The sequence below is a fragment of the Herpailurus yagouaroundi genome, unplaced genomic scaffold (genome assembly GCF_014898765.1).
Source record: "Herpailurus yagouaroundi ecotype Mexico unplaced genomic scaffold, PumYag 163, whole genome shotgun sequence".
Classification (NCBI taxonomy): domain Eukaryota; kingdom Metazoa; phylum Chordata; class Mammalia; order Carnivora; family Felidae; genus Herpailurus; species Herpailurus yagouaroundi.
In genome coordinates this window covers 45,111,025-45,129,623 of record NW_024412404.1, presented here as the reverse complement: position 1 = coordinate 45,129,623, position 18,599 = coordinate 45,111,025, and the positions used below count along the sequence as shown (strand labels likewise).

Genomic DNA, 18,599 nt, shown 5'->3' with positions numbered 1-18,599 from the left:
AAGAAGAAGAAGAAGAAGAAGAAGAAGAAGAAGAAGAAGAAGAAGAAAAGGAAGGAAGGAAGGAAGGAAGGAAGGAAGGAAGGAAGGAAGGAAGGAAGAAAGAAAGAAAGAAAGAAAGAAAGAAAGAAAGAAAGAAAGAAAGAAAGAAAAAGAAAAAAGCCTTAAATGTCTACATGGTAACTGGCCTGAGTTGGCCTGGCCTGAGGATGTTTCTAGAAACTCTTAGGTGGAAAATTGTCAGGGGGAGGGATCATACGAACAGTTCAGATACAGGGTACAAATATGCATCAGGTTGGAAATAGAAATGATAGTTAGGATGCAGGAGACACAGTTCCCCAAAGGGAAGGCAAGGCACATAGTCCAGAGAGATTGGCATGAGATGGAAGGCAGGAGAACACATATAAAATACAGAGAAGACACCAGACTTAGGACAAGCTACCTTTTAGACACTAAGTTTCTTCTACCTAGAGGTGAACAGGAGTACTCTGGGTTGTATCTGTAGTGTGTGCATAAGCTTTAAGAGCACTCCTTTTCATCAGTAAAGAGTTCTGGTTTAGAAGAGAATAGTTATGGTTATCTTACTTATGTCCCGCCAGTCTGCCCGTGGGAGCAGAGTTCCATGGCAAGAATTGGGTAATGTAGAGCCCAAACATAAGAATTGCTAATTGGTGGGGCGCCTGGGTGGCTCAGTCGGTTAAGCGTCTGACTTCGCTCAGGTCATGATCTCACAGTTTGTGAGTTCGAGCCCCGCGTCAGGCTCTGTGCTGACAGCTTGGAGCCTGGAGCCCGCTTCAGATTCTGTGTCTCCCTCTCTCTCTGCCCCTCACCCGCTCACACTCTGTCTCTCTCTGTCTCTCAAACATAAATAAACATTAAAATTAAAATAAAAAAAGAATTACTAATTGGGTGTTTAACCAGTAGAGAGGAATTTTGAAGAGAGAAGGTATTAGTAAGCTATTGCTGTGTAACAAACCACCCAGAAATTCAGTGGCTTAACAGTGAGCATCTATTATTGCTGTTGAGTCTGTGGATCATTTTGGTGGTCCTGGTTTTGTCTCTACTCATTGTGTGTCTGCAATCAGCTACAGATCATTGGGGAGGGAGTTCTACTGGTCTTAGCTGGGCTGCCCCATGTGCCAGGTCTGCTGGCTGTAGGCTGCTCTAGAACTAAGGTCTCATCAATGTGATCTGTCATGCTTCATCAGGCTACTCTAGGTGTGTTTATACATGACAATGACAGGATTCCAAGAGATAGAGGAAAAGTGCAGGGGCCTTGAAGCTCACATTGACACACTTTCACTCCCAATTCATTCCATGGCCATATCATGTTGTAGTACTAGTCCTGATTCAAGGGGTGAGGAAACAGATTTCACCTCTTGTTATGAAAAGCTTCAAACTCAAATTGCAGAGGGCTTGGATACAAAGATGGGTAGAGAATTTATCCAGCAATACAGTCAGTCTCCACAAGGCTGCCCACTCTCTTAGGGGAGATTGGAAATGCTTTTAGGTAGTTTAACAAGCTCTCCCAAAGTTACAATGAGGTTAAGCTACTTTTAGCAATCAAGGGGTATGTCTTTTATTTTGTCTTATTTTAGTGACCCAGAGAATGTAAAGGTCAGGCACAGTCTAAAGATAAGGACTGGATGTGTTATGAGTGATAGTAGGTGGGACCTTGCATGCAGTATTCTCAAACTGTTGTGCACAACAGTGACCTGTGTAGCATGTTGCATATAGTTTTCTGAGATCGATTCTCAAAGACGTACGGATTTTTCTTTTCTCAGATGAAGCCTAGGGCACTGCATTTTCACACATTCTCCAGGTGATTCTGATTCGGGTAGTCTATAAATTTATACTTTGAGAAACACTTTACAAAGTAAGCAAGATTTTCAACCCTGGAACTTTCAACCCTAGAAAACGAAAATACACCTTTCTCTTCTTGTCTGTCAACTACAGTGATAAGTTTTGTCTTTGAGTCACCCATAGTTGTCCTTACGTGTCCAAGTGACCTAAACTCTATGGCTGGACGTTCCTGAAGACTATCGTCAATTTAAAAATAGTAGCAATGCGTCACCAGGCATTAGTGCCTTCCCTGGAATTCTCACACAATCTGGCCATTAGGCCTCCAGGATTGTGGCTTTATCTCATTACAGTATGGCAGTCCTTATGTCTCTCATGATTGGGTTTGGATTTGAACTGATAGAAAGAAAAAGTGTTTTTGTAAATGAAAACCTGTTACTCTTTCTGCATTCTAGATTATCTTTGTACCATTTCCATATCACCTTAATTTCTGGAAAAGAGATTTCAGACCACGTGGATTTCATGATATCCGGGCATGTTACTAAAGCCCAGCTCAGGTCTGCTTGGGAGGCAGGAGAGTCAAAAAGAAAATCAAAGCTTGGCAGACTTGCTTTTGTGAGTTTCTTGACAGCACTAAGTCCTGCATTAGAAATGTACAAATGAATTTGAAATGTAGTTCAGGGTTTCAGGGTCAGAGTGCAGGTAGGAGTTCTCCAAGAAAGTCCCTTTGCTAGGACGAGAGTACAGACAGCACTAAGGATTTCTAGCACTGCTTCACCGGCTGATGGCACCATATTTACAACATGGAAATAGACCAAACAAAGGGGCAAGCCTGTAGCAAAGGGGGAGGTGGTGCCCAGTATGAAGCTCTTCCTCAAGTATGTTGCATGGGATCTAGGTCTGCAAAGGGTCTTTGGCCATATGATTTTGGGAAACACTATGGTAGAGTTCAATGAGTTTCTTTCCTGCAGGACTGCTGTGAAAGTTTAATTACTGATGAGCATTGCAAATTTCTAAGATGGGGAATTTTCAAAATTATCTAGCATGGTTAATTCCATCATCCATCGGGGCTTGTTTTCTATAGAAGACCCTTTCGGGATACAATAGCAAAGACAGGACAGCGTTACAAACATTGAGCGCATACTATGTGCTGGGTACTATGCCAAGTGCTATAAAAATTCCGTCTTGGTTTATCCTCACAACTTTCTAAATCAAGCACTTAGTTTTAGCTCCATTATCCATTATGTAGATATGGCATTGAGGTTCAGGGTAAGTCACTTAAGCCCAGAAGTGGCAGACTCAGAACCTGGTACCAAAAAGGGACTGTAATCAATTTCTTCACCCCAGACATGGAGTTTTGAAATTGCTTTCATGCACACAGGCCATGACCATTTATTCAGCACACCCTATATACATCATTCACTTTTCACAGGAAGACTTGGTATCCTCATAAGCAATGCCATTACTATAATCAGCCTAGGTCCTCATGAATAGAACATAATTCAGTGCACTTCTGAGTCCTCGCAGGATTTCAGAAACAATGTGAGCCAGCACCCAGGCTTAGAAAATGTGGACTCACTTACAGAACGGACATGTCCCTGCTTTAACTCTGTGTGTGGATAATGGCAAATAAACTGCTCAGCACATTCTTTCCCTTTTCTACCTTGTTTAGGCTGCAACTGGAGAGGGATTAATTTATGCTAATTCCACACAACAAACTAAAACCCATTTATCACAAGTTTTCATTCCTCAGCAGAACACACACACACACGCACCTAAGTGTTAGGCAAACTGAGATAATGCAGCTGCTGTTGTGCGGCAGTAATAGGCCCATTTATATCCCGGGCCAGGTCAGCAAGCAGCGCCACGGAACACAGAGGGCAGTGGCATCCAGTCTCTCCCTGGTCTGCCTGCTGCTGCCCACCCCCCCCCCCCACCCGCATGCTGCTAAGTGATGCAGAGATGGAGGCAGCAGACAGCGTGCGCTTTAGAACTCAGATTACAGAAGTTCATTTTCCCAAAATACTTTGCTAATTACTTACCAGTGCTATTGCTGCTTATTTACGAATGATGATTTAATGAGGAATGATTTGGAATTGAATGATTTAAGCCTGTGATGTGGAGATAGAGGATGAGGAAGGGACGGGAGTGCACGCGCGCGCGCGTGTGTGTGTATGCATGTGTGTGTGCGCACGCACACTTTCTCTGCTAGCGAAAGCCTGGCCAAAGCAATTTCCTCTCTTTACTTTTCCATTTATTCCAAATGCCAGCCCTTTCAAGCAGTTACCAGTATCCTTCCTGGTAACTGCATAGCACTGATCTCTGCTGCTTTTGAAAAAGCATGCAGCTAGGAAGGAGAAGTTTCCTCATACAGCTAACCTGCCTCTAAACCGTCTTAAACAGAGGCCCCTCCCTGAACCTGCATGTGTTCCCTGTCAAGCTAAGGGTTTGCATTAGAGGATTACCTATAAAGTATCTTCCCACTTTTATTTCCTTATGTGTGATGACACGGTTGTGATAATGTCAAGACAGAGCAAGACCTTCTCTTTGAGAGTTACAGATGGAATTATATGATAGCTAAGATTTGCTTCAGAATAACCCAACAGTTGAGGTTGTCGGGACTAGATGGGGAAAAATAAAATAATGTTGTCTGTGGATTGGTGTGTGTTGAAGCCAGGTGCTGGGCACGTTTCTCTATGCACATGTACCATGCACGCGTGCACACACATACCATATGTATGAACATATATATGTCACCCAAGTGTAAGAGTGCATGCTCTGTGATTCTAATTGGTCCTGTTAAGGCTTGATAATATTTTAGCTGGAGCCACTTAATTTGCTTCTCACACTGTAGTTCTTCCATAGATATATAGAAGATACAGTTCTTGGTATATAGACAGAAGTATGTTTTTAAATTTCTGGTATGTTCTGCTGAAATTTGCCCCAGGTGTGTGTTTGGGATGGGGCTCGGGTTTAAGGCTTAGTACTTCCACTTCCTGGTTCTGTGTCCTTTGGAACGACATGAACCAGTGAGAGCCTCACTGTTCTTTTCTGTTCAGCAGAGGTCACACTGCCCCCGCCTTACATTTGTGCGAGTCAGTCGTGATAATGTCCATGAAAAACAAAAGGTGGCCTCTTCTCCAGGGACAGCCTGCCAATTCTGGTGTGTGTTCCCAAGTATTTCCGGACTCCTTTGCTGATGGCACTGTGTTTGCCTCAGTGAATGAAAGACACTTTCATGTTCTCATTTTGACCCGGAAGCACCTTGGCCTTGGCTGTCTCACCACAGCCTCCTCACACACAGACTCACCCACGGGCACCACAAGCACAAGCGCTGCTCGACTTACACAGGAGAGAGAATCACAGGGGTTGCTTAATTTGCCTGCTTTCTAAAAGCTGATTCTACTACAACAACTAAACCTGTTTTCTGAGAAAGAGGGCTTGACCTGTGTTTCCCACCAAAACTATTTGGTGTCCGGAACATGGCTTTTCAGTAGCGCTGAGTGGCTGGAACTCAATCGTACAATAACCAGACAGAGCAGAGGCTTCCTCGGGTCTTGTTGGAGAATGTCAGTATACAGTCCCCATTCCTGAACCTTTGTACCCGGGTGATGAGAAGGTTGCCTTCTTGGCTCCCAACAGAGAAAAGCCACGGGAAATGGTGCTTGAAGGTCACCCACATTTCTGACTACCAGACTTGACTTAAATGATGGAAGATAAAGGTCAGCATCCAGGCTTCTAAGGTGTGCATGTGGTTTGGCTTTTATGCTTGAGCTACGCTATATTTGCAAAATGTCAGTTTTTGAGAGATTGAAAATTAATTGCAAACAAAGCCCTTAAAGCACGAACAGATTTGACCCTAAGATTGCAGAGGACTTGGAGGTGGAGAGAGAGATGCTACGCTCTGAGAGCAAACTCAGGGCTGGAGGACTTTTATGGATGCAAATGCATCTATTTGGTCCAAGAGGAGAACTCGCTGCATCTGAGAGGCTGGTCTTTCCTGGTATGAGCTGTCAGGGCTTTGGGAAGTTCTACAGACGACCCTGAATCATACACCCCTCTGCCTGCATCACAGTGGCTGATTTTGTGAAATACTCACTTAGCCATCAGTTTCCTGTGTGCAGAAGAGATAAGGATGCTCCATTACTCTCTAGTTCTTTGTCTCACATGATGGTTGCAGAGACAGAGAGGGGTGGGGATAATTCATAAAAATCTCCCTGTTGGTTTTTCTGGGGATGTGCATTGCTTAGTGCGAGGAAAGCTTGCATTCGAGAGTATAGGAAAGTATAGTAATTATAGTCTTATAGGTGTTGATTAAAAATAATAGCAGCAGTAGTAATAAACTGTGGAACTTACAGAAGACTTAATACATGTCTAGTACTGTTATCAGTGCTTTACGTACATTAATTCAACTGGTCCCTACAAAAACCTGGTGAGATATGTACTGCTGTTCTCATCTCACCACGTAAGCCTGTTGAGTGAAATAATGTGCCTAGAATCCCATAGCCAGCACATGGGAGAGCAGCCTGGAATCCCCAAAGTCTGGCTCCAGGGTCTGTGTTTCCAGTCATCCACTGCACTTCTTAAATAGGCCAGCTGGAGCATCCTAGGGGCTAAGACAGGCTCCGATGCCCCCCTCACGTGTCAGCTGTGTGACATTCATCTGTGTGCAGACTCCACCTGGTTTCCTGGCACTCACCATGCCTCTGTGGGGAGAGTTGTGAGCCTCTTACAGAGCCAGGCATGCCCCCATCTCTGCCGGTGACCATGCCTTGTATTCTCCCCTAGCCCCGCTGGTGGACCTCACTCCAACTCACAGTGGGTCTGCCATGCTGATGCTGCTCTCAGTGGTGTTTGTGGGGCTGGCCGTGTTCGTCATCTACAAGTTTAAAAGGTACGTGTCCTTCCGTCCATGTCTCCCCTCCCCTGTCCTTCTCCCTGACAGGTTCAGAAGCATGAAATGCCGCGATGTACGTCTCCCATGCATAGCCATGATGCTGTCTGTTAATGTTTTAGGAAGATCCCGGGGATTAATGTTTATGCCCAGATGCAAAATGAGAAAGAACGAGAGATGGTCAGTCGAGTCAGTCCCACTGAAAGCAGGCCCCATATCCCTCAGACTGAACTCAGGAGGCCTGGCCAACTGATAGATGAGAAGGTGGATTCCCAGCTCATAGGTAAATGACTCCCAGTAGCCCTCAGCTGTTCAGCCTGGGTAGTTAATGGCTGACTCTGCCTAACCCCTTTCTGGCTTGACGTAACCACTTTCTTCTGCTCTAACATTCCTGAGAGAAACAGCTAAGATGTCTTTTTCCCTGCTTCCTCCCATTGGAATAAGAAAAAAAAAAAAAAAAGCCTTCTTGCTCCTATGTAGTTTTTTTTCCCTCCCTCTCTTGTGACTTTATTCTTCTTTTTGCAAAAACTTTTCCTTTAAATATGGGGCTCCAAAAATGTTCATGGGCAAAGAGCAAAGCATTTTTTCTAACAATGTACAAGAAGGATGGGCCTCAGAGGCTGGATCTGGTCATCTGGAGGGCCAGGCAGCTTATGAGGAGCAGGCTATGGAGTGACAGGGTAAGACAGGACAGCCTCACCTAGAGACAACTCTAAGGAGGAGATATTACTCCAGAATACTTGTAGAGAAGTGACATGATAGAGGAGGACTGGGCTGATGACCCTGGGTTTTTGTTTGTTTGGTTTTTTGTTTTTTTTTTCTTTTTAATTTGGCAGTCATCTAAAAACTGTCCTCCAGGAAACACAGAACCTGGGAATTCTGAGGACAAGAGGCATAAAATTTGTAGAACATTCCAGGAGTGACGTTTCCTGAAAGAGACCACTGGAGGGCTAGACTGTTACAGAGCAGATCAGCAGATTTTTTCCTCATTTTTACCTGTCCCCTATCAGAAGTCTTAAAATGGACCTTACTCTATATCAGTAGAGCTCCGTCTCTCTGCCTATGAATTAAGCATGGGAATCCCAACAGCTAGGTCTAGAACCTTACTATTTGTGGCAGACGAAACTTGCCAAGGGAGGTCGACAAACCCATGGAACCACCATTGGGATCCATGGCTTGCCAGGAATCAGGAGTTGGCATCAGGAATCAGGAGTTGACGTTGTAATATTGCCATCTAGATCCTGTATTGTTGCCCAGGGTGGATAAATTATTATTTAACCATTCATGCCTCCCTCTAATGTCAGAATACCAAACCTTCTAGAAGGCCATTCATTGCCTAGGATTTTGTATCTGCTACTTAGAAAACGAAATGAGCACCTAAGTGGAAACATAGCCCTCTCTTTAAATGGATGGGGGAAAAGTTCTTGGCTGTATTGGGGAAAATTTCAGTGCAGTGACTGGCTTGTATCAGAAGTAATAATAACAACTGTGGCCACAACTGGGGTCCAGTTTTCAGAGCGTGCTTTCTTTTATTTGGGGAGACAGGGTGATAAGTGTGTAATTGCTTTAGGTTCAGGAGAAAAAGGCTTTTCTGTCTTTAAGTCCAGAGAAGCATTCACCCTGTCTATTTACTTCTAAAGCTTGTAAGCGCATTTTTGTGGGTCATTTGGTTTTCAATCCCATTTCCACGGGGTATGAAGCACAGCGCCGTTGACTTTATTAAAGTGGCGATCCCTCCTTCGCCAGGAGCTTCTGGCAGCACACTGCACAGTCTCTGACACCTTCCCATTTCCAGTGTCATTAAGTGAGTAAGTGTTACACGTTTTCTCTTAGGAGAGTAGCTTTACCCTCCCCTCCCTCCCCTTCTACTCAACCTGGTGACTCATCTCTCCGATTGCAAAGAGCAAGACACGCCACTCCGCCTTCAACGCCAAAGCGGGGATCTGCTGGGGCGCAATTTGCAATTTAAGGAAAACCCCCAAAGGCTACAGGCGACCTGCCGATCAGGAAAGAATTTCGCTCTTGTCAAGTGCACCATCCTTCATGACCACTAACTTTATGTTTTTTTTTTCTTTCCTTTGTTGTTCTGTTTCCTATTTTGCCAGGAAGTATTTCCATAGTTGCTGAGAATCAAAGCACAAAAGAAATCCCTACCTATGTAAATGTTTGAATGGAGGACGCCAGTAAAAACAAAAACAAACAAAAAAAATAAAATAAAAACAATCAAAATCCAAACAAACAAACAAACAAACACTCACTGCATCGGGACTTTTTAATTCTTCAGACACAGACAACAAGGGTTTTTAGCTTTAAGCCTGTGCATGTGGACAATACCTTGAGAACATGCTTGGAGGGGCAGTGTACAGGTGCTCTATTTTAATGGAAAAAACACTCCCCTCCCCCTTTCTCCCTCTCTCTCTTTTTTCTGATCGGTCGTGTTTGTAGAACATTCATAACATATAGAGGCCAAGGAAATCTGCATGTGTTTTTGGAAATATTCTTGGCTCTAGATTTAACAGCTATTTTAGCTCTACGGGCTGACGGGTGGATTAGCCACCCCAGCCCCTTTCATAAGACACAAAGACATGCACAGGAGTGTGAAACCCTGAGCTGTTTCTCTGTTCCACTTTCCTTACTGCCATTTTTCTGTTCTCAGTTATCTCTGGTAGCTCTGTTGGCCAGCGGTGACCACAGGGCTGCTTTTTTGCATTCTGTATGGCCACAGGGATGAAGAAGCGAGTTGAAGTTCCATATACTCAGGCAGAGTGATGCAGGCAGGCAGGGGGCAGGCATGTGAGAAGTGGACCTTTCCCTCACCCAGGCTTTCCCTTGCAGCCTCCCTACTCTCACCCCAACCAACATAGAAAAGAGAATCCCAGTTACCCATCGTCTGGCCTCCCCATGTGTTTGCTATCCATGTGTGATCATGACCTCTTGATGTCTTTGTACCTCTTCCTTCCAGTTTCCAAGTGGTCTTTCAAGTCCCCCTACTTTTTTTTCCCAAACATGTTGCAAGATTCTGGACATGAACCTCGGTATTTCCTAAATACTGGCCTGGCGCCTGCCAACCTTGCCCTTGTCACATTCAAATTTCTGATCCGTCAGCATGCCAGCTTCCCTACACACTGATCAGGCTGTCCTGCCCTGCAGGGTTCAGCTCCATGTACCCTTTGTCTCCTCCTGGAGAACCTGCCTCTTGCAAATAGCCTTGCCTTTTCTTACCTGGAAACATGCAATGTGTGTGAAAGAGTTGATACATGCAAAACAATTCAGACCTGGCCATGTACACTGGAAAAGAAAGCAGACAGATGCGTAGTGGTATTCTCACACCTTAACAAAAATCTCTCGTGTGCAGATTCCAGAATATTCTTGCGAGAAATGTTTTGACATGTTACTGTGTGGCAGGGCAGTTTCCTTCTGTAATGGTTGCTATTACCCAGTATTTGTTCTCTCACCGTAGAGTAAAACTATTTGTAAAATAAAACTGATTTTAACGAGAAGAAGAAGCAGGTTAATGGATTTAATATTGAAGAGTGTCAAAAAGTCTGAGAACATATGGAGGTCTTGTCTTACATAAGGATGCAATTTTGGTTATGAAGGAACCCAGACATTTCACATGTGTGATCTCTGATCTCTGAGTATCGTAGTATTGGCAAAGGAAAAATTAATAAGCTTCAAGGGGAGGAGGTAGATGTCTAACTAAAACAGAATGACTCAAGGCATGAAAAATCCCTGTTTGCCCAGGGCAATAATGAAAGAAGCACCAGAGAAAGAATGACACAGAAGCATGTCCAGCAGAAGCCCTTGGAGGATTATGAGTTGGGTAAAGCCCACTCTAAAATATAGTAGAAAGCAGTTTTGAAAAACCACTCAGAGGGAGCAGCCTCCTTCTTGGCCATGTTCCCAGGCCAGTAACAGTTTATAACAGGGTCCCAGTGATAATGGGGGTGTCCCAAAGGTCTTGAGGAGCCCTGCCCTTATGTAGCTGGGCAGGAGAAGAGTGACAAAGCTGCAGTCAGAAGTTAACCAAGCAGAAGTTTTTGTGATTGAGGATGCCCAGTGTGGATCTGGGAAATGGATTATGCCTGCGGCAACCATCTGTTTGTAGAACTCAATTGATCCCCAACCTGCCAGGCTTCCTATCCCATAGGACACATCCTCATCGATCCGCTTCAGTTGGAGCCGCCCAAGTTTAATCTGAAAGACAAAATGTTGGGAAACCAAAAGAGGCTCCCTCAAAACAGCACAGGGGGTCCTTGGAGTTGCAGTTCAAGTAATTTTAATCGGAAAATTATGAGAAATGGAAAAACCCTCTGAATCTAGCACAGTGCCTTGCCTAGAGTAGGTATTAAGAAAACCACTCGTTGAAGGGATACATGAAAAGACTATGTGAGAAAACATAGGGAAGGATGGGCTTGCAAGTCCTAAGTAAAAATCGAGGTAGACATGAGATGCCTGGCATTTTGGAAAGTGATCACAGATGGCCAGCTCTCTAGTGAGCATCTCCAGGGTCCTCATGTGCCTCTCCTCCAAGCTCCCTCCCACCTGTAGAAGATTAGTGAGGCTAGGTACTGCTCAGAGGGGACCTCATTGTTCTTACAATCTAGCTCTATGGTTCTCAAAGTGTGGTACCTGGACCAGCAGAATCAGCATCACCTCAGACTTATTAGAAATTTGGGGTCCCCCTACTGAAGTCCCACTGAATCAGAAGCTCTGGGGGGCTAGGGGCCCAGTAGTCTGTTTTTACCAGCCCTTCAGGTTATTGTGATGCACACAGAAGTTTGGGAACCACTGCACCCTGCCATTCCAGCTCAATCCCAAAGAGAACGTAGTAATGAGAACCTACAAATGGGAGGGACCCAAGTGCCTACCTACTCACTAACAGCAGGTGCAAACACAGTGAGGAGTTTGGTGGGCCAGAGGAGTGAGTGGCGAGGGATGGGTGTGGAAGGGAAAATTCAGGGCAAGCTAAAAATCTGATATTGTGATGTTTTCCAAAACTCCCAGAGGGCAAACTATGCATGCTCTACCCTGAAATACCCAGCCAACATTTTCTCCTTCGCCTTATTCCTAATTGGATTCACTGTCCAAAATGCAGAGGTTTGCCTTGCTTTTTTTTTTCAGAAGTTCCAAACAGCAACTTTGAGAGCAATGGGGTGTTTGGCAGCTGTTCTGTGTTTTCCAGGATTCCAACTGAGCATTGAAATCCCTCATTTGCCAACTTATTTTTATAGGAAGCCAATTTAAAAAAAAAAAAAAAAAGAAAGTTTTCTTATAGTATCGGAACTACTTCTAATTTTCAAATGACTTTTTTGATGTATTTTTTTGTTAAATACTATGTAGTGTAATGTATAATTGCTCTTGTTTATTGCTTTTACAATCATATTTATTAAACAGATAATGTCTCTAAAGTCTTGGCCTCAAGGAGTGTATTTTATCTCAAACCCAACTGTGACATTCAGTCTTGATACACAAGTGATGCAGCTATAGGATTTTTATTAAGGCTAATTACATGACAATAGACTAAATACCACAGTCTCCAAGTGTTTTTCTGTTTGTTTGCTTGCTTGCTTGGCTTTCGTTTTTGCTAACGAAGGAGAGTACAAATACCTAAATTCTACCTGTATTCTAGTGGATTATATAGTGTTGTTGCTTTATTAAAGTACATGATTCTACTTAAAAATCACTCCAAACTGGTTACTTTGGAATGCGTAACATGCTCATTATATTCAGTTCAAAATTAGAACTCATTAATATGGGACAAACCCATTCAAATTGTTTAAAATCTTGTAGTTACTGAAGGAGCGAACCTCCATGTGATACAATGACCTGAAAAACCCGGGGAGTGGTAAAGACCCAGATGACAGCATAAAAGAGGCCCCCACCCTGAAATTAGGAGAGTGGAGCTCTCCTTCTGGCTATGCTAGCTGTGTGACCTTGATCAAAGACTTTCACATACGAAAGCTTCAGCGTCCCCATGCATGTAATCTGAAGGAAGAAGATAACTTCCAGTTTTGGTGTTGTCAGTGGGTGAGTCATTCCTGAGAGGCCTCGACAGCTGATTTAAACCTGATGGAAAACAACGAGGTGGACTGGATCCCAAATCCTCCAGCCTTGTGGCTTACTTACTTGGGTGGCATCTCTTCTTAGGCAACATTTTGCCCTTATATTTTGTATAGACAGAACCTTTCTTAACCTTCCAAAGACCCACCAGGCTCAGAATGGTGTTGCCTCAACAGCATTGTCCTCAACATGCCTGAGAATCCCTGTTGTTTTTAGGTGGCCTTTAACCTTTCTTTTCCCACAGGCTGATCTTCCACGGGCCCCTTCATTCTTTTCCAGGCCAGAGCCTGTGCTGTACTTCCCGATCAGGAGTTTATCTCCTGTTTCCCCGAGGGTACAGGCAGTCATACAAAAATCACCCCTGGAGATTTCAAACTGATGACAGGAAATTTGTTTGCATGAGTAACTGAAGAGCCAAGATGCCAAATAGGAGAAAGCAAGGCAAGGCCAAGATTAGCATCAATAGGAAGCCTCTACCTTGCCTAGGCTGGAAGGACACAGGGATTCCTACAGCCCAGGACCAGGACCACCAGCTTGACACTGAAATCATGGAGGACATGGCTGGCACTTTCTGGAAACACAGAGGAGCCACAGCCATAGCGCAAGCAAAGAAGATGGAGAGAGGACACTTATTCCCCTCGCGCTGGCCTTCCCATCTTCAGCCGAAGCTTCCCATTGGCCAAACCCATCCATAAGCCAGTGGGCAGTGGACCCTGGGAAATGTAGTTTCCTGAAGTACAAAGCAGAATAGGGGGGAAGGGGAATGAACTTGAGAAAACACAGGCAAGTGACTGACACAGCACCTCTTTTAAGTTCAGACCACCTCAACTCCAAACTGTCCCACCAGTTGAAAGGCAATTAGTTAAATAGTAGGCGCTCCTTGCCCTGTGATCCTCTTTCACATACTTCCCTTTGAACAGCACGTATTTAAAACTTAGCAGTATGTTTCTGTGCACCACTTTTTACACCTTTCTCACCGAATTCTACAGTCCTGTAGGAGAGGATCTTTATTTTTTTCTTTCATTTCATTGCTTCAGCCTCTAGCGCTGGACATCGCCATCAGGGGGCACTAGATAAATGTTTGCTGAAACTCAACCTGGATTTTTCAGCTCCCTGTCGTGATCAACAAGCTGAATCACAATCTGTCAGACTCCCCTTACCCAGCATTTCTAATTACATGTTAAATTGGTGCTTGTCAAGAACCAATAAATCCTTGCCCTTCATCTCTCTTACCACGCAAGCTGCTGTATTCACAGACCTATTCTTACATATTAATTTAAGTGAAATCATTGTAGTTTAGAAAAAGAAAAAAAAGGTTAGAAAATAGTGTGAGAAACAAAGGCCTAAGTTTGGTTTCTGAATCATTATGTGTTTACCTAGTTCTCAGGAGTTAATAGTGTTTTGAAAATGCATGTGAGGCTGATGCTTTTGTAGTAGGGAAAATCCCAAAATAATTCTAGATGAACACATAAAGGAAGTAGGCATTATAGTTTTCATGTTAAATAACAGAAAAGTAATCTTCTGTTGAAAAAATACAAATATTTGTTAATCCCTATGTGTTGCAGACTTCTTTAGGTCTGCACATTTGACGATACAACTGTGAACAAGGCAGATAAGCTATCTGGCTTTATGAGCATATATTTCTAAAAGGAACATGAACAAATAATAAAATGTAATGTAACATATACAATGCTATAATACCTATAAGATAAATTTGATAAGTAAAAATTAAATAAACACAGCAGAGAGCAGAATGACCAGGGATGGGGATGGGAGAATGGGAGTTGGTCCCTGGCTTCCCTGGGATCTGAAAGCTGAAAAGGAACATTAAAATAAAATAAAATAAAATAAAATAAAATAAAATAAAATATAAAATAATAAAATAAAGTAAAATAAAATAAATAAATAAAATACTTTAAAAGGCTCCTGGGTGGTGTCTGACTTCGGCTCAGGTCATGATCTCGTGGTCCGTGAGTTCAAGCCCCGCGTCCAACTCTGTGCTGACAGCTCAGAGCCTGGAACCTGCTTCAGATTCTGTGTCTCCCCCTCTCTCTGCCCCTCCCCCCACTCTCCGTCTCGGTCTCTCTCTCAAGAATAAACACTAAAAAAAATAAAATAAAATGAAAGTTGAAAAGGAACCAGTCATTGGGAGACACATACGTGTCCGAACTTGTTCAATGTCTATCTCAGATAAACCTCAACCAGAAAACAAAATTTTGGACTTCAGCACAGCAATTAGAAATGGTTCTGAGATGGGGCGCCTGGGTGGCGCAGTCGGTTAAGCGTCCGACTTCAGCCAGGTCACGATCTCGCGGTCCGTGAGTTCGAGCCCCACGTCAGGCTCTGGGCTGATGGCTCAGAGCCTGGAGCCTGTTTCCGATTCTGTGTCTCCCTCTCTCTCTGCCCCTCCCCCGTTCATGCTCTGTCTCTCTCTGTCCCAAAAATAAATAAAAACGTTGGAAAAAAAAAATTAAAAAAAAAAAAAAGAAATGGTTCTGAGATTAAGAAAAAGCAGCTTTCACAATGGTCATGTGTACGAATCTTCCTAGGGAGCTGTATATACAGTCCGTTCTGTTATGTGACATATGAGTTCCTAAAATATCACCTCATGATGCTAAATAATGCAATAAAAACACAAGGCTTAGAAAAAGAAATGGGACCAGCACACAATACACAACATACACAAACTTTCCCATGTGTCAGCTTAATGTGTAATGTGTCTGTGACACATTAATAAAAAATACAAAAGATACTTTCTCAGCCTGTTCTTTTATAACACGATACCAGATACTGGGTGGCTTATAATTAACACAAATTTATTTCTCGGGGTTCTGGAGGCTTAGAAATCCAAGATCAAGGTGCCAGCAGATTCAGAGACCTGTTTTCTGTCTCGTAAGTGACACCCTCTCACTGGGTCCTCATCGGGCAGGAAACTGTCCCGCATCTTTTCTGCAAAAGCAGTAATCACTTCCCAAAGGCCCCACCCTCTAATACCATCACAGTGGGCATGAGGTTTTGGATATAAGAGTTTGGGAGGAGATATCAGACCACAGCAAAACCTAGTAAAAATGGTAGCACAGTTTTATGTGTATTAAATGGCTAAGAAATCCACAGATAAGGGGCGCCTGGGTGGCTCAGTCGGTTAAGCGGCCGACTTCGGCTCAGGTCATGATCTCACAGTCCGTGAGTTCGAGCCCCGCGTCGGGCTCTGTGCTGACAGCTCAGAGCCTGGACCCTGTTTCAGATTCTGTGTCTCCCTCTCTCTGACCCTCCCCTGTTCATGCTCTGTCACTCCCTGTCTCAAAAATAAATAAAACGTTAAAAAAAATTAAAAAAAAAATACACAGATAAAACACCTTGAAAAGACCTGAAGTTGGCTTGTGAAAGAGGGCATTAGAGTGCTTATAGAATTATTGTTATTGTAATTGAGTTATTGTTATTGAGTTATTGTAAAGTGAGTTATTGTGACATGAGTTATTGTAAAGTGAATTATCATAAAGAAGGAAAGTTACCTGAAATCTGACAGAAAGTTATTAAAACCAGATGGATGCTGTAGCTTGGATCACATGAGGCAAATGGAGGTAACTGGTAGATGCTGGAGGGGTGTGTGTGTGTGTGTGTGTGTGTGTGTGTGTGTTGTGTTGTTACACAGCTGAATTCAGCTAGGTATAGTTTTGTCTCTTCACCTAATGTTTCTCATGGGGAAAATCATACATAAATACAAAATTTGCGTTATCTTCTATTTTTTATCTAATATACCCATTAGAACAAATGTACATCTTCAAAAAATTTTTATCACAGAATTAACAGTAATTCTGATGTTAGTTTAAAAGTAATTTGGATATACTGATAGAAGGAAGATGTCTAACTTGACTGCAGAGGGAAAATAGAAGAACATAGAGCCAGTCCTCATCATCATCACTCTCAACCTGAGCATTTTTAGTGTGAGACCAGCAGCCTGCCCATAGCACAAACCTCAGAGTACCACTCAATGTCCACCAACCTCAACAACTCATGTTTAGAAATCTATATTTGTGGGGCATGTGGTGGCTCAGTCAGTTAAGCATCTGACTCTTGATTTCAGCTCAGGTCATGATCCCAGGGTCGTGGGATCAAGCCCCACATCAGGCACAGTGTTGAGTGTGGAGCCTGCTTGGGATTCTGTCTCTCCCTCTGCCCCTCTCTGCCCCTCTCTCCTGCTCGCATGCAGAACTCTCTCTCTCTCTCTCTCTCTCAAAAACAAAAATTAAAAAAAAGAAATGTGTCTTTGGCCCCAAGAATGTTAAATTGTGGTCAAATCTCTTTGTTAAAGAATAAGATAGTATGAAAAGGCATTTATAAATATCCCATGAAAAGTGAAACTGGAAGTTTTAAAATATTCAAAAATAAGCTTAAGCTATCTAGATCATAAAAACACTTTATGAACAATCCTGAGCAAGATATTTCAATATATGCACGTAGAGATATCTCCATGAAATCTTCCTGCCAACAGAAGCATTATACAGCTTGCACATGCAGAAAAGGGATGCAATAAACAGTATTTATAAACTAATTAGTGATAAATATTATATAGCCATAGAATAAAATAGAATGCTTCCACTAAAACTATTTTTCTAAAGAATACTTAGTGGCATGAGAACATTCTGTGATGTTAAAAGGATGCAGAATTTAAGACTTTACATAGTATGAAAACAATTTGCACAGAAAACATATAGGGACAGAGAGATTGAAATATAGTAACACTCCCTATTTCTAATTCATAAAATTAGATTGTGTGTTGAGTATCGCAAGCCAGTGCTCTCTGAAGAATGTTTCACACTCTTAGGTACTCACGGTCAGCACCTGAACTACACTGAGGAGGGTATGTGTAAACAGAAGAATTACTTCTGGAGGAAAAACATCTGGAAGCTTCTGGAGGATACCCTGACTTAGTTTATGTAGTTGCATTGTTAATTGTTCAACCAGCAGTTGTTCACTCTCCCTGCCATCTTGTGGCCACAAGAAGGTTCCAACGATACCCAGTAATAGCACCAGCAGAGAATATTTCACACACACACACACACACACACACACACACACACACACGACGAATGGCAGGGACTGGTTTAGCCAAGTGTTCCCTAAAGAACCGTGCAGGATGTTCTCATGGGCCAAGGGTAGGGCACAGAGGCAACACTGCCAGCCAGAGGTATAAGCAAACCAAATTCATAGTGTAAGTCTAGGTCCAAGCACTGATGTGAATATATATGAACACTAAGTCCAAAGGGCCAAAGGCTATCATGATTTTAATTCCTAAGCTAAGAGTTCAGTTACATAAAAATAAAAGATATGAATGGAACCAAAGTATAGAATGAGGAAGTTGTGAATGGAAAATGGATTAATGTCAGTAATAAAGCAGCTGCCATTTTGCAACATTATTTATGTATCATTACATAATGCACTGTATAGTCATTGTCTCATTTTATCCACACAAGTTCTTAAGTAAGAAAGGTTTTCTTCTTTTACATTTGGTGAAAACAGGGCTCAGAAAAGTAAAATGACTCACTTGCGATCACAGGATAGCAGGTCTGTATGACATCAAAACATTCACTTTTCCTTCTGTGCTGTGCTTCCTACAAGATGAGCAATGTTTTAGACTCATTTCTGTGGTTAGTAGGTGGCTGGGTAATTGGTGGTCTGGGTTGACCCAAAGGGTAAGTCGAGACTCAAAGACCAGACAGGCCTGGGGCTCAGGAAGCTTAGAAATGCTCCCGGATGTGTTCTAAATCAAAGCCCTCACATGCGCTGGATTAAAGAAAAGAAAGCTGCTCCATGCAATGAGGACTGTTTTCTGAACCCTGCAGTG

The 18,599-nt window shown here is 43.0% G+C and overlaps 1 protein-coding gene across 8 annotated transcripts in view; it reads left to right on the top strand.

Annotated features, from left to right (window-relative positions):
- SORCS1 (sortilin related VPS10 domain containing receptor 1) overlaps positions 1 to 18,599 on the top strand; it is a 495,821-nt gene that overhangs the window by 443,120 nt on the left and 34,102 nt on the right. For 2 of the 8 annotated variants that reach the window (XM_040486377.1, XM_040486376.1), the window contains exon 25: positions 6,586 to 6,691. The exons of 1 other annotated variant lie outside the window; for it this stretch is intronic. In XM_040486377.1, coding sequence (XP_040342311.1) covers positions 6,586 to 6,691 — 106 coding nt within the window. Of the gene's footprint in view, positions 1 to 6,585; positions 6,692 to 6,813; positions 6,975 to 8,524; positions 11,958 to 18,599 lie in introns of those variants that run through there. 5 more of the 8 variants (XM_040486380.1, XM_040486372.1, XM_040486374.1 and 2 more) reach the window with 5 other exon arrangements.